Genomic DNA, 12,100 nt, shown 5'->3' with positions numbered 1-12,100 from the left:
GGGGCCCCCGGGAGCTGTAGGGAAAGCACTTTTTTTTTTTCTTTTTGGGTCACACCCAGCGATGCACAGGGCTTACTCCTGGCTCTACACTCAGGAATCACTCCTGACGGTGCTGGGGGACCCTATGGGATGCTGGGAATCGAACCCGGGTCGGCCGCATGCAAGGCAAACGCCCTACCCGCTGTGCTATCGCTCCAGCCCCCCCAAGCACTTTCTATGGGGCGGGGGCGCTTGCCTCCTCGCACAGGTGGGAGCAGGTGTCCCTCCCCGTAGGCCGAGCGCGAGATGCCCAGCGCGTGTTTCAAGTTCCCAGCATCCCTGAGCCCGGCCCTGCCCCACCTCCCCCACCAGCGAGAGAAAACCCTGCTCCTGAGGCTCACATGGGAGCAGCAGACCCCCCACCCTGCCCGCCTCCAGGTTCGGCTCCTAAGAACACCCATTAACCCCAGGTTCCCAGGAACCCCACCCCTCCCTGCCACTGAAGTTTCTAGAGGGAAGAAGCAAAGGCCAGTCACCTGCAGAGTCCCTTCTTGGCTGCCAGGTGTGGAAGGAGGCATGCAAAAGAGGGAACCAGCCTTGGACCCTACCTGCCCCTGCCCTAGTGTCCCTGTCCCTCTCCCAGCCACTTCCCCCCACCCCAACAGGGGACTTCCGGTTTGACCTCAGTGACCCGAAAGGGAACAAGGACCCGGCAGCAAGATTGCAAGGGAGGGGCTGGAGCGATAGCACAGCAGGTAGGGTGTTTGCCTTGCACGCGGCTGACCCAGGTTCGATTCCCAGCACCCCATATGGTCCCCCAGCACCGCCAGGAGTAATTCCTGAGTGTAGAGCCAGGAGTAAGCCCTGTGCATCACTGGGTGTGACCCAAAAACCAAAAAAAAAAAAAAAAAAAAAAAGATTGCAAGGGACAGGGACCCAGAAAGAGATGGCTCCTGGCCCGGAGCACTCGTGGACTTTGCACTCAGCAGACCTGAGTTTCTCTGTTTCATACAAACACCGTGATTTGCACAGCCGTCAGAATACAGTCGTTTCAGGCAGACAGAGCCTGTCCCACCGCCGCCAGTGTGGCCTTCCCTCCACCGATGTCCCCCGTTTCCCTCCCAGGCACATAACACACGTACTTCCTCTCCCTTGCCCCAACAAAATGCAAAGGAATGACAGGCAGAATGATCCAAAAATAAATCAAGTTCCTGATGATTGCGGACGCCTGACTTTAATCACCCCCAGCACTGCCTGCTTTCCTTCCAGAGCACTGCCAGGACTAGCCCCAGAGCACCGAGCCACGAGCAGCTCCAGAGCACTGTTTGGTGTGACACCCACAGCACCCCCCAGACTAAGGGGAGCTCCCAGACACGCCCCGTCCCTCCCACCTCCCTTTCATCTGCCGCTGAGCCGGAGCAGCTGGGCCCAGGGGGTGGGGTGGGAGGGGGATATCCCCACCCCCTGCTGCCTGACACCCAGTCAGAGGGAAGGTGATCTGGGCAGGGTGGCCGGCCGGGGGCCAGGCTCAGAATAGCGCTGCCCAGCCGGAGTCGTGCTCTCCGCAGATCAGCACTGGCCGCATGGAGCCTGAGCTGGGACACGCTTTGCCCGGAGTACGCGGGTTTTGTGGGGGGCCAGGAGTGGGGGGCAACAGAAGCCGGAAGCTGAAGAGGGAGCCAGTGACAACATGTGCCATGCACACGGCCCGCTCTGTGCTATTTGTTCCACGTTTCTGGGCACGGGGCGCCCTTATGTGTCTATTCGGGGCTGTGCGTCTGCAACTGGGAGTGGCTGGAGGCATGTGGGTGGGTTGGGTGGGTACCGGGGATTGGGGGTGGGGGGGATGGCTGCTTCCGGCTGGGTGTGTGTCTGGGGGGTCATGAGAAGGGGGAAACCATCACCACCACCCCCTGAGACTTTCTCTGCTCCACAGACACCCTCCTGGGGCAGCCTTGGGGGAACCGAGCATGCAGGTAGGTGGGGCCATCCTTCCCCGGGGGGCTGCTCCCCTCTCTGCACCCCGGGGACCCCCCCCAACCCTTCCCCTCTAGCTTTGTCTTCCGGAACTGGGACCCTCTGCCTCTCTCACTTACTGGCAAGTCACTTCTTCTGTCTGGCCTCGTCTGTGAATAGGATGGGGCCACGGAGACCTCCGGGCGCCCCGGTGGGTGCGGGGGGCGGGGGGGGGGGAGGCCCTGGCGGAAGCGTGGGAGTACTCACGAGCACGAATGCTTTCCTGGCGCCCCTTGCTTCTCCCCAGCAATCCAGCGGACTCCACTCTCCTTCCCAGACCCGGGCTTCCTGGAGGAGCCGGGAGACAGCAAGTCCTGGCCAGCCCCCGTGGGCGCCAGCAGCTCAGGCCGACTCCGGGGGAGATGGGGAGCCAGGGCCTCCCGCTGGAAGAGGCAAGAGGCAGTGGAGGAAGAGGAGCTGCCGGACCTGGGGGGCGGTGAGAGCGATTCCGGGCGGATGGGCGGGGGCTGGGAGGAGGAGGATCCGAGGCTCTTCCCCTCTGCAGCAGCTGACCCCAGTCCGCAGCTCAGAGCCTCAGTTTACCCTCTCAGGGACAGGTGCTTGAAGAAACGAGGGGCTGAGGCTGGGTAGAGAGTTCCGACATGCCAGCCTTGGTTCAGATCCCTGCCACCTCACCTGGTCCCCTGAGCACTGCCAGGAATAGCCCCTGAGCACCACCGGGGGGGGGGGTCCAAACCCTGTCCCTTGCCCCCACCTTCCTTCCACCTCCAAAAAAGACAAAAAAAACAGGAGAGGGGCCGGAGCCATAGCACAGCGGGTAGGGCGTTTTCCTTGCACGCGGCCGACCCGGGTTCAATCCCCGGCATCCCATATGGTCCCCCAAGCACCGCCAGGAGTAATTCCTGAGTGCATGAGCCAGGAGTAACCCCTGAGCATCACTGGATGTGACCCAAAAAGCAAAAAAAAAAAACCAGGAGAGTGGGGATGGAGCGAGAGTACGCCAGGTAGGGCATTTGCCTTGCACGCGGCCAACTCAGGTTCAATCCTGGCATCCTACGGGGTCCCATACACACCACCAGGAATGATTCCCAAGTGCAGAGCCAGGAGGAACCCCTGAGCACCGCCAGGTGTGACCCAAACTAACAACAACAGCAACAGAACCACAGGACGGAGTCTCTCGCTTGCTGACTCTCTGAGACTCAGGAAACTGACCTGCAAACTGGGGTCCCTCATGTCAGGGTCCCCAAGGCTGCCGGGAGGCTGAGATGTCCCCTCCCCACACACAGGTGCCCCAGCGGGGTCAGCTGCCGAGTCCACAGTGCCGGAGGCCACGTCCCCCGAGGCCACACCCTCGGCCCTAGCTGCGCAGCCCCCGGCCAGGGTGGGCACCCCCCCCACAGACTGGACATTCCTGTCCACCGCCGCCTGGGCCACCTCCCTGGCTGGCTCCAGCATGGACAGCCTGGGGCTGGAGTTCCCGGGCACAGGCGCGTGGAGCGAGGAGTGGAACGACCTGGCGGAGCAGAGGCTGGTGCGGGGGGGCCCCGGCCCACTGGCCCTCCTGCCCAGGCTGAGCTGGGAGGACGAGATGCAGAAACCCGAGGCGCAGGTGTACATGCACTTCATGCAGGAGCACAGCTGCTACGACGCCATGGCCACCAGCTCCAAGCTAGTCATCTTCGACACCGGGCTGGAGGTGAGGACGGGCTGCCCGCGGGGCCGGGCCCCACTTAGCACGCTTGCAGGGGCTGCAGGGGCTGGGAGGTCCAAGCTGCCCTTTCTCGGAGGAACACAGCCAGGCCCCCACCCCGCCCAGCCAGGGGTAGAGATATTCAGGATAATGCAAGCCAATGGGGAGCATTTTGAACCCCAAATGTGTAAACAGCATTGCAGAGGCCTGGAGAAGAAACAGCACTAGTTTTTTTTTTTTCTATTTTTGGGTCACACCCGGCGATGCACAGGGGTGACTCCTGGCTCTGCACTCAGGAATTACTCCCGGTGATGCTCGGGGGACCATATGGGATGCTGGGAATCGAACCTGGGTCGGCTGCGTGCAAGGCAAATGCCCTACCCGCTGTGCTATTGCTCCAGCCCCCAAACAGCAATAGTTTTATTTGTTTGTGTGTCCCCTGTGCTGGGGATCAGCTCTTAGGATAAGTGCATGCAGGTCGGCCAGGGCCTTAGCTCAGAGCCACGGGCCAGGCCGGGCTGGGCCGGGCTGGGAGATGCAGCAGGAAGAGCTCTGTTCCCACCCTGTCCGAGGCCACAGGGCGTGTGTGTCCACGGCAGCATCCCGGGAGGCCCCGGGCACGTTTCCCTGCTAGCCTGCACGTTAGTGCTGGGCGCCAGCTTTCCCAGCAGCTGGGTCTGATGGTCCAGTGTGTTATGAAATTTTACTGAGAGCCAGAAAAAAGGGCCTGGGTTTGACCCCAGCCCCCGGACGATCACCCCCTGAGTACCCACCAGGTGTTGCCAAAAAGAAAAAGAAAGAAAAGCAAATCCAGCCAGTCCAGAGAAACCGTGTGCTCTGTCCATGTCTGGACTTAGATAAGCAAACGCGGGTCTGTCTGTTGACCCCTGGCTGCGGGGTAGAAACACAAAGTTCCTGGGGTCCGAGTGATGGGAGCGGGGAGGGCGCTTGCCTTGCATGTGGCCTACCCAAGTTCAATCCCTGGCATTCCATGTGGTTCCCCCGAGCACTGCCAGAAGTGATTCCTGAGTGCAGAGCCAGAAGTAAACACCTCCAGGTGCTAATATATATATATGAAGAATGAAGTTCCTTGCCCTCATTCCGGGGTGTCTGGGAGGGGGTCCCCCCACACCCCAGTGCCTCTGGCCGCTAGCAGCCTGTCTGCATAGCCAAGGCACCAGGACTGGGGTGTGCAGTGACTCGGAGAAGGCAGGACTGAACTCTGGGGAGGCAGGGGAGGGGGCGGGTGCCACGGAGGGGCCCTGAGAGACGTGCCCCTCAATTTTCTCCCCCCTAGATCAAGAAGGCCTTCTTCGCCATGGTGGCCAACGGGGTCCGGGCGGCTCCACTGTGGGACAGCAAGAAACAGAGTTTCGTGGGTGAGAGCTGGGAGGCAGCGACGGGAGACACAGCCCTGGGCCCCCGGGCTTGAGGAGACCCTCTGGGCTGGCCAGGGTGCTCACCCCATCCTAGTCTGTATGATGGCGAGGTTCTGGGGCTCCATCTCCCCAGTTCCTCCTGGTCTGGGCAGGGTCCCAGGGAGAGAGAAGGAAGGGCGAGAGAAGGGGGGCGGGAGGTAAAGAGAGAGACGAAGGGGACCGGAGCGGAGGGAAGCCCAGTTCTGGGGCCCAGAGGGGTAAGCTGCCTGCTCACTTGTCTCTCCCATCCACACTGTGTCTTCTCCTGGGACAGCGAGGGGGGGTGGTCCCGAGTCCCTGAGGGGTGCAGCTGATGCCCCACCCCCACCCCCACCCCACAGGGATGCTGACCATCACAGACTTCATCCTGGTGCTGCATCGATACTACAAGTCACCCCTGGTGAGGAGAGATCTGAGAGGCCCCAACCTGGGCTGAGCTGCAGGGACGCTGGTGGCCCCAAGGGAGCCCTCATCTGAGTTTTGGGTCCTGTCTGTGTCTCTAGGTCCAGATCTATGAGATTGAAGAACATAAGATTGAGACTTGGAGGGGTGAGTAGGGTCGGGACTTGGAGGGGTGAGTAGAGCCGAGACTTGGAGGGGTGAGTAGGGTTGAGACATGGAGGGGTGAGTAGGGTTGAGACATGGAGGGGTGAGTAGGGTTGAGACATGGAGGAGTGAGTAGAACCGAGACTTGGAGAGGTGAGTAGGGCCGAGATTTGGAGGGGTGAGTAGAGTCGAGACATGGAGGGGTGGGTAGAGCTGAGACTTGGAGAGGTGAGTAGAGCCAAGACTTGGAGAGGTGAGTAGAGCTGAGACTTGGAGGGGTGAGTAGGGCCGAGACTTGGAGGGGTGAGTAGGGCTGAGGGAATGGGCTGGGAGTGGGTGGGGGTGGCGGTTGGCGGTGGGGATTTCCTGGAGGGTGACAGGGAGCCGAGGGGAGGGCGGTGAGATCTGCTGGCCCCCGGCGAGGTGCCAGTGCCCCGGCCTGACCTGTCCCTCCCTCCAGAGATCTACCTGCAAGGCTGCTTCAAGCCTCTGGTCTCCATCTCTCCCAACGACAGGTGAGTGTCCCCAGCACCCAGCAGAGCCACTTCAGCTCCAGAGTCCGGCTTGTTGTGTTTGGTGGTGCCGGGGGGAGCACCCAAGTGTCCTGCGTTGCTAGACTGGTGCTTGGCCACCGGCCGACCGCCCGGCCTCTCTAGATCTGTGTTTCCTTCAGTGCTTAGGTGCTTAGGCCTCAAGCAGGGGCTGCTTCCTGGCTCAGTGCTCTGGATGCCCCTCCTGGCAGTGCTCCGGGGTCGGGGATGGCGCCTGGAGCTCCCACATGTGCTCCAGCCCTTGGCACCCCTTCCCCGGGCTGTTCTGACTCATTCTGGGCAGCCGGCAGCCAGTCTTCGTGCCCTGGCCCCTTCCCTAGGGGCACCGGGCCGCTCCACACCCCCCCCCTCACTGTTCCTTCCTCCACAGCCTATTTGACGCCGTCTACACCCTCATCAAGAACCGGATTCACCGCCTGCCCGTCCTGGACCCGGTCTCGGGGACTGTGCTTTACATCCTCACCCACAAGCGGCTGCTGAAATTCCTGCACATCTTTGTGAGTGTGGGCGTGACCCCGGGGCCCTGGCACAGGCAGCTGGCGCGGGGGGGGGGGGCGGCGGGGGGCGGGGGGTGGTCCCTGCGGGCGGGCTGCCTGCTCTGTGCTCACGGCGCCCGCCCGTCCCCTCGCAGGGTGCCCTGCTGCCCCGGCCGCCCTTCCTGTCCCGCACCATCCAGGATCTGGGCATCGGCACGTTCCGAGACTTGGCGGTGGTGCTGGAGACCGCCCCCGTGCTCACGGCGCTGGACATCTTCGTGGACCGGCGCGTATCAGCGCTGCCCGTGGTCAACGAAGCCGGTACCAGGAGCCGGGACAGTCGGGGGCTCTGGGTGGAGGAGGAGGCGTGGGTGGTGGGGACCAGGGGCCTCGGCTCAGCAACCAAAGAAACGTCCGAAGTGTTCGGCCAGAGAGACGGCAGAGGAATTCAGGCACTTGCCTTGCATGTGGCTGACCCCAGTCTGAGCCCCGACAACCCACATGGCCCCCCCAAGTCCCTCAGGGAGCACCCTTCAGTAAATAAGAGCCAGAAACAAGCGCTGAGCACTGCCAACCGCCTTCCTCGTAATTTTTTTTAAATGCCTGCCTGCTTTGAGCTTTGGGTGTAGGGGAGCTCTCTATGCCTCAGTTTCCCCACCGTTCACACCATGCACACTTCTCCCCCACAAGGGGCTCTAAGGACCCCAAGAGGTAAGCTACGCATGGCACGAGCGGACGGCAGAGTTGGGTTCCAGTTCATTCTATAAGGGGGTGTTGTGTCCCGTCAGATGTTTATTTCCTACTCAAAGTGGGAGGGGGGCAGGGTGCTAGAATGCTTGCCTTGAATGCAGCACACCCCAGTTTGATCCCTGGCACAGATTAGAGTCCCCTGAGCACTGCCAGAAGTAATCCCTGAGCACAGAGCCAGGAGTAAGTTCAAGTACTGCCCAGCGTGGCTCCTAAACCACCACTCCCCCCCCAAAATTACCCCCGAGAATTAGTATCCAATTCTAATTTGATTTTGTTTTTCAAGTTAGGGACAGGGAGAGGCTTTGGGGCCACACCCAACTGTGTTCGGGGTTTACTCTCGGCTCTGGTCTTGGGGATCACTCCTACAGGGACTCGGGGGACCATAAGGGGTACCCAGGGATCAACCATGTGTCCGGCGAGCGCCCTCACCTCTGGGCTAAGTCTCGGCCCCCTGCATGGGATTCTTTTGTCCCTTCAAGCCTCCTCCCTACTGGACCAGGACGGCATGGATGAGTGAGTCGGAGAGCCTGGCCAGTGGCCCTGTGGACGTCCCACCCAGTGGCCAGGGGTCACTGTGACCCTCCGGTCATGCTTTCCCCTGAAGCCCGAAGCCAGCTCTCAGCGCGGGGGTGCGTGCACTAGACCCCTCTAGGTGAAGCTGTGGCTCGTCCCCGTGGCTGCCAGAGGCACCATCACACGGGGCTGCCTGCCAGCGCCACCAGCCTGGGGACAGAGGACGTCGGGGCACTCGCCCCCCCCCCAGCTCACGGCCCCCCAGTTCTCACGGGCACCCCTCCCTTGTCTGTTTATCCATCTGCCGCCCTTAGGTCAGGTCGTGGGCCTCTACTCGCGCTTTGATGTCATCGTAAGTGTCATGGGGAGGGAGGAGAACGGTGGAGGCCATGGGGGGGGGGGGTTACTGGTGTGAGGACCCCCAGGGTGGAGGGTAAGGGGGATGCGGGTATCTCTGGGCCAAGGGGACCATTACTAGTTGGAGGAGGAGGAGCGGGACGTGCAGGGGAAGGGGCTGGCTCAGAGGGGGTCTTCCCTCCCGGCCCCAGCACCTGGCCGCACAGCAAACCTACAACCACCTGGACATGAGCGTCGGAGAAGCCCTGAAGCAGCGGACGCTGTGCCTGGAGGGGGTCCTGTCCTGCAGGCCCCACGAGAGCCTGGGCGACGTCATCGACCGCATTGCTCGGGAGCAGGTACCCCCGGCCCTTTGTCCAGCCATTCCGCCCGTCCCCATTTCTCAACAGCACCTAGCTGTTCCTCGCCCCTCTGCAAGCCTGTAGCTTTGTTTCTTTGTTTCTTTTTTCTTTCTTTTTTTTTTTTTTGCTTTTTGGGTCACACCTGGCGATGCACAGGGGTTACTCTACACTCAGGAATTACTCCTGGCGGTGTTCAGGGGACCATATGGGATGCTGGGAATCGAACCCAGGTCGGCCGCGTGCAAGGCAAACGCCCACCCCGCTGTGCTATCGCTCCAGCCCCTGGAGCTTTGTTTCTTTTCCTTTTCCTTTTTCCCTTTTTGGGTCACACCCGGCGAAGCTCAGGGGTTCCTCCTGGCTCTGCACTCAGGAATCACTCTGGTGGTGCTCGGGGGACTGTATGGGATGCCGGGGATCCAACCCTGGTCGGCCATGTGCAAGGCAAATGCCCTCCCCCGCTGGACGATCGCTCCGGCCCCACACATTTTAATTTTTGTTGAGGTCCTTGCAGGGTGATGCTCACAGGTCAACGAGTGCTCACCTATGTGCTCAATAGAGGCCAAACTTCATGGCTATGTTGCTCACATGTCTTCTTTATTGTGATTCTTAGGGGGCGGGTCCACCCCTTTTTTATGTGGCATTTGTACACCTGGCTATGGCACAGCTGACAATCACTTATGATCTGGGGATGGCAGACAGCAGAGCTGCCAGGATCATATCAGGCGCATGTGGGGCCACAGGGATTTCAACTCGTGACCAAATGGTTACAAGGCAGCTGCTGCACACCCCTGCCGTCTTCCTCTGGGCCCAGGGTCACTCCTGTTCCTCCTGTGATGGCATATTATTGCCCCTGATCCTTGGTGCCATAGCTCCGGCCCTCCGTGACCTCTGTGGTCCTGCAGGTGCACCGGCTGGTGCTCGTGGACGAGACTCAGCACCTACTGGGCGTGGTGTCCCTCTCCGACATCCTGCAGGCGCTGGTGCTCAGCCCTGCGGGCATCGATGCCCTCGGAGCCTGAGAAGACTCGAGCCTGGCTGCCACAGAAGCCAAAGAGGAGAGCCGGGGGCCCCCTCGTCCCCCAGGCCTGTCCACTGGCCCAGCTCTGATCCAGGTAGGCTCTGTCCTGAGCCAGCGACCCCTGCACCAGCCCCCACCTCCTGTGCTCTTTTGGGGACCCTGGATCTCAGCACGGAGGTTCCCTGGGAGCCGGAGCGGGATGGTGGTGGTGGTGGTGGGGGGCGCCTAACTCACAAGTGGGCTGCCCCAGCTGCTCGGACAGCCACCAATGTCATCATGCACAGTGGGGGCCGCCCGCCCATCCCAGGTCATGGAGAGCCTCGGAAGAGGGTGGGGCCAGGGCCTGGGGTCAAGGGGAGGGCCTCGAGGTGCTTCCCACCTGCTGGGAGGAAGCGAAGGAAGAACACTTGTTGCTGCATTTGGTGTGCGGGAGGCCCGGGTCCGGCCCCTGCTACCTACCGAGCTGCTCCCCCTCCCCCCTCCCGCTGGGCGGGCTCCACACCCTAAATCAATAAACCCAACAATGGAACAAACCTTTGTGGAACAGAATGTCTAGACTTCGTGATAACCAGGGTTTGCTGGCGCTGGAGAGAGCGCTCAAGGGACAGAGCACGTGTGGTATTGAATGCAGGAGGCCCGGGTTCGAGTCTTGGCATTGCACGATCTTCCAAGCACCACTGGGAGCCCAGAGCTTGGGGTAACCCCCAAGGGGGAAAAAAACAGCTTAAAAAAATAGTGTCGGAGAGATCATACAGAGGTTAGGCTCCTGACTTGCAGATGACGGTCCAGGCTTGGTCCCTGGGGACACGGGCAGGGGTGGTGGTTCCCGAGCACAGAGCCAGGAGTAAGCCCTGAGCACCCCTGGGTGTTGCCCCAAGCAGAACCAAGAACTCGGGGTGAGAGGAGAGAGCTTCTTGCCAAGCCTGTCTCGGCAGGTCAGCAGGAGAGCGGGGGCCGGCGGGTGGGGGTCACCCAGACCGCGGCCTCCCGGGGGACCCGTCTTTGCCCACTTGGCTCGCAGAGGCTCCCTCCTCGCCCCCGCCCTGCCCGGGCTCCCGGGCGTGCTCAGGAATGCCAGGGTGCTGTGGCACGAGGGAATTCAGCAGCACAGCTGAGGCCGGCTCAGAGATTCCTGAGCAGGGGTGACCCCAGGGCCACCTGCTTCCTGCGCACGCAGCTCTCCCCACCTCTGCTCCTCCAGGCTGGCCGCCTCGGGCCGCAGGGGACAGGTCTGGACAAGGGTTCTGGATTCCTTGGCTCCTGGACAGCGGGGACGGCATCCCCAGCTCCAGGAACCCCAGCCGGCCCTCCCCGACACACACACACACACACACACACACACACACCACACCACACACACCACATACACACCCAAACCACACACCCCACACACTCCCCACATACACATACTACACACACACACACACACACCACACCACACACACACACCCCACACACACCACACACCACACACACCACATACACACACACACCCCACACACACACACCACACACCACACACACACCCCACACACACACCACACACCACACACACCACATACACACACACACACCACACACCACACACACCACATACACACACACCACATACCACACACACCACATACACACCCAAACCACACACACCCTACACACTCCCCACATACACATACTACACCCACACACACACCCACACACACACCACACACCATACACACACCACACCACACCCTCACACCACACACACCACATACACACCCAAACCACACACCCCACACACTCCCCACATACACATACTACAACCACACACACACCCACACCCACACCACACACCACACACACATCACACACCACACACACCACACACACACACCACTCACCACACACACACCCAAACCACACACACCACACAAACACACCACACACACATCACATACACATACTATACCCAAACACCACACACCACCCACCACACACACACTACATATATACTACACCTAAATACAACACACACAAACCACATACACCCCCACACCACACCTACATACCCACCACATACACACACCACACACATACCACACACCCACCACACACGCCAAACACACACTATATCACACATACACACCCCACACACACCACACACACATCACATACACATACTATACCCACATACCACACAGCATACACCACACACACTACATATATGCTACACCTACATACAACACACACAAACCACATACACCCCCACACCACACCTACACACCCACCACACACACCACACACATACCACACACACCACACATACATACCATATCACATATACACACCCCACACACACCACACACATGCACCACACACACCACACACATGCACCTGACACACACTACACACACCCCGCACACAAGCCACACACACACACACACGCACACACACACACACACACCCCACACACCCTTCTGGCATTGTCACTCAGGCCGCTCCCCA

At 60.8% G+C, this 12,100-nt stretch overlaps 1 protein-coding gene across 1 annotated transcript; it reads left to right on the top strand.

Annotated features, from left to right (window-relative positions):
• Window positions 1–1,562: 1,562 nt before the first annotated feature.
• PRKAG3 (protein kinase AMP-activated non-catalytic subunit gamma 3) lies at window positions 1,563–9,688 on the top strand. Its single transcript, XM_055121270.1, has 13 exons — window positions 1,563–1,595; window positions 1,916–1,955; window positions 2,273–2,431; window positions 3,243–3,652; window positions 4,944–5,025; window positions 5,406–5,464; window positions 5,568–5,613; window positions 6,071–6,125; window positions 6,532–6,658; window positions 6,793–6,958; window positions 8,215–8,252; window positions 8,449–8,595; window positions 9,501–9,688. Exons 1-13 carry the CDS (start codon window positions 1,563–1,565, stop codon window positions 9,615–9,617), a joined length of 1,479 nt encoding a protein of 492 aa, XP_054977245.1. The 3' UTR covers window positions 9,618–9,688.
• Window positions 9,689–12,100: the final 2,412 nt, after the last annotated feature.

This window comes from Sorex araneus, chromosome X, assembly GCF_027595985.1.
Source record: "Sorex araneus isolate mSorAra2 chromosome X, mSorAra2.pri, whole genome shotgun sequence".
NCBI lineage: Eukaryota > Metazoa > Chordata > Mammalia > Eulipotyphla > Soricidae > Sorex > Sorex araneus.
Note: the sequence above shows the minus strand (reverse complement) of the source record. Positions and strands in the feature narration are given on the sequence as shown.

Bases quoted from the DNA above. Each gene is read 5' to 3' on its own strand.
- PRKAG3 (XM_055121270.1), top strand. From the start codon at position 1,563: ATGGAGCCTGAGCTGGGACACGCTTTGCCCGGA. The intron at 5,465-5,567 runs GTGAGGAGAGAT...CTGTGTCTCTAG, and splicing joins GATACTACAAGTCACCCCTG to GTCCAGATCTATGAGATTGA. The intron at 6,959-8,214 runs GTACCAGGAGCC...TGCCGCCCTTAG, and splicing joins GCCCGTGGTCAACGAAGCCG to GTCAGGTCGTGGGCCTCTAC.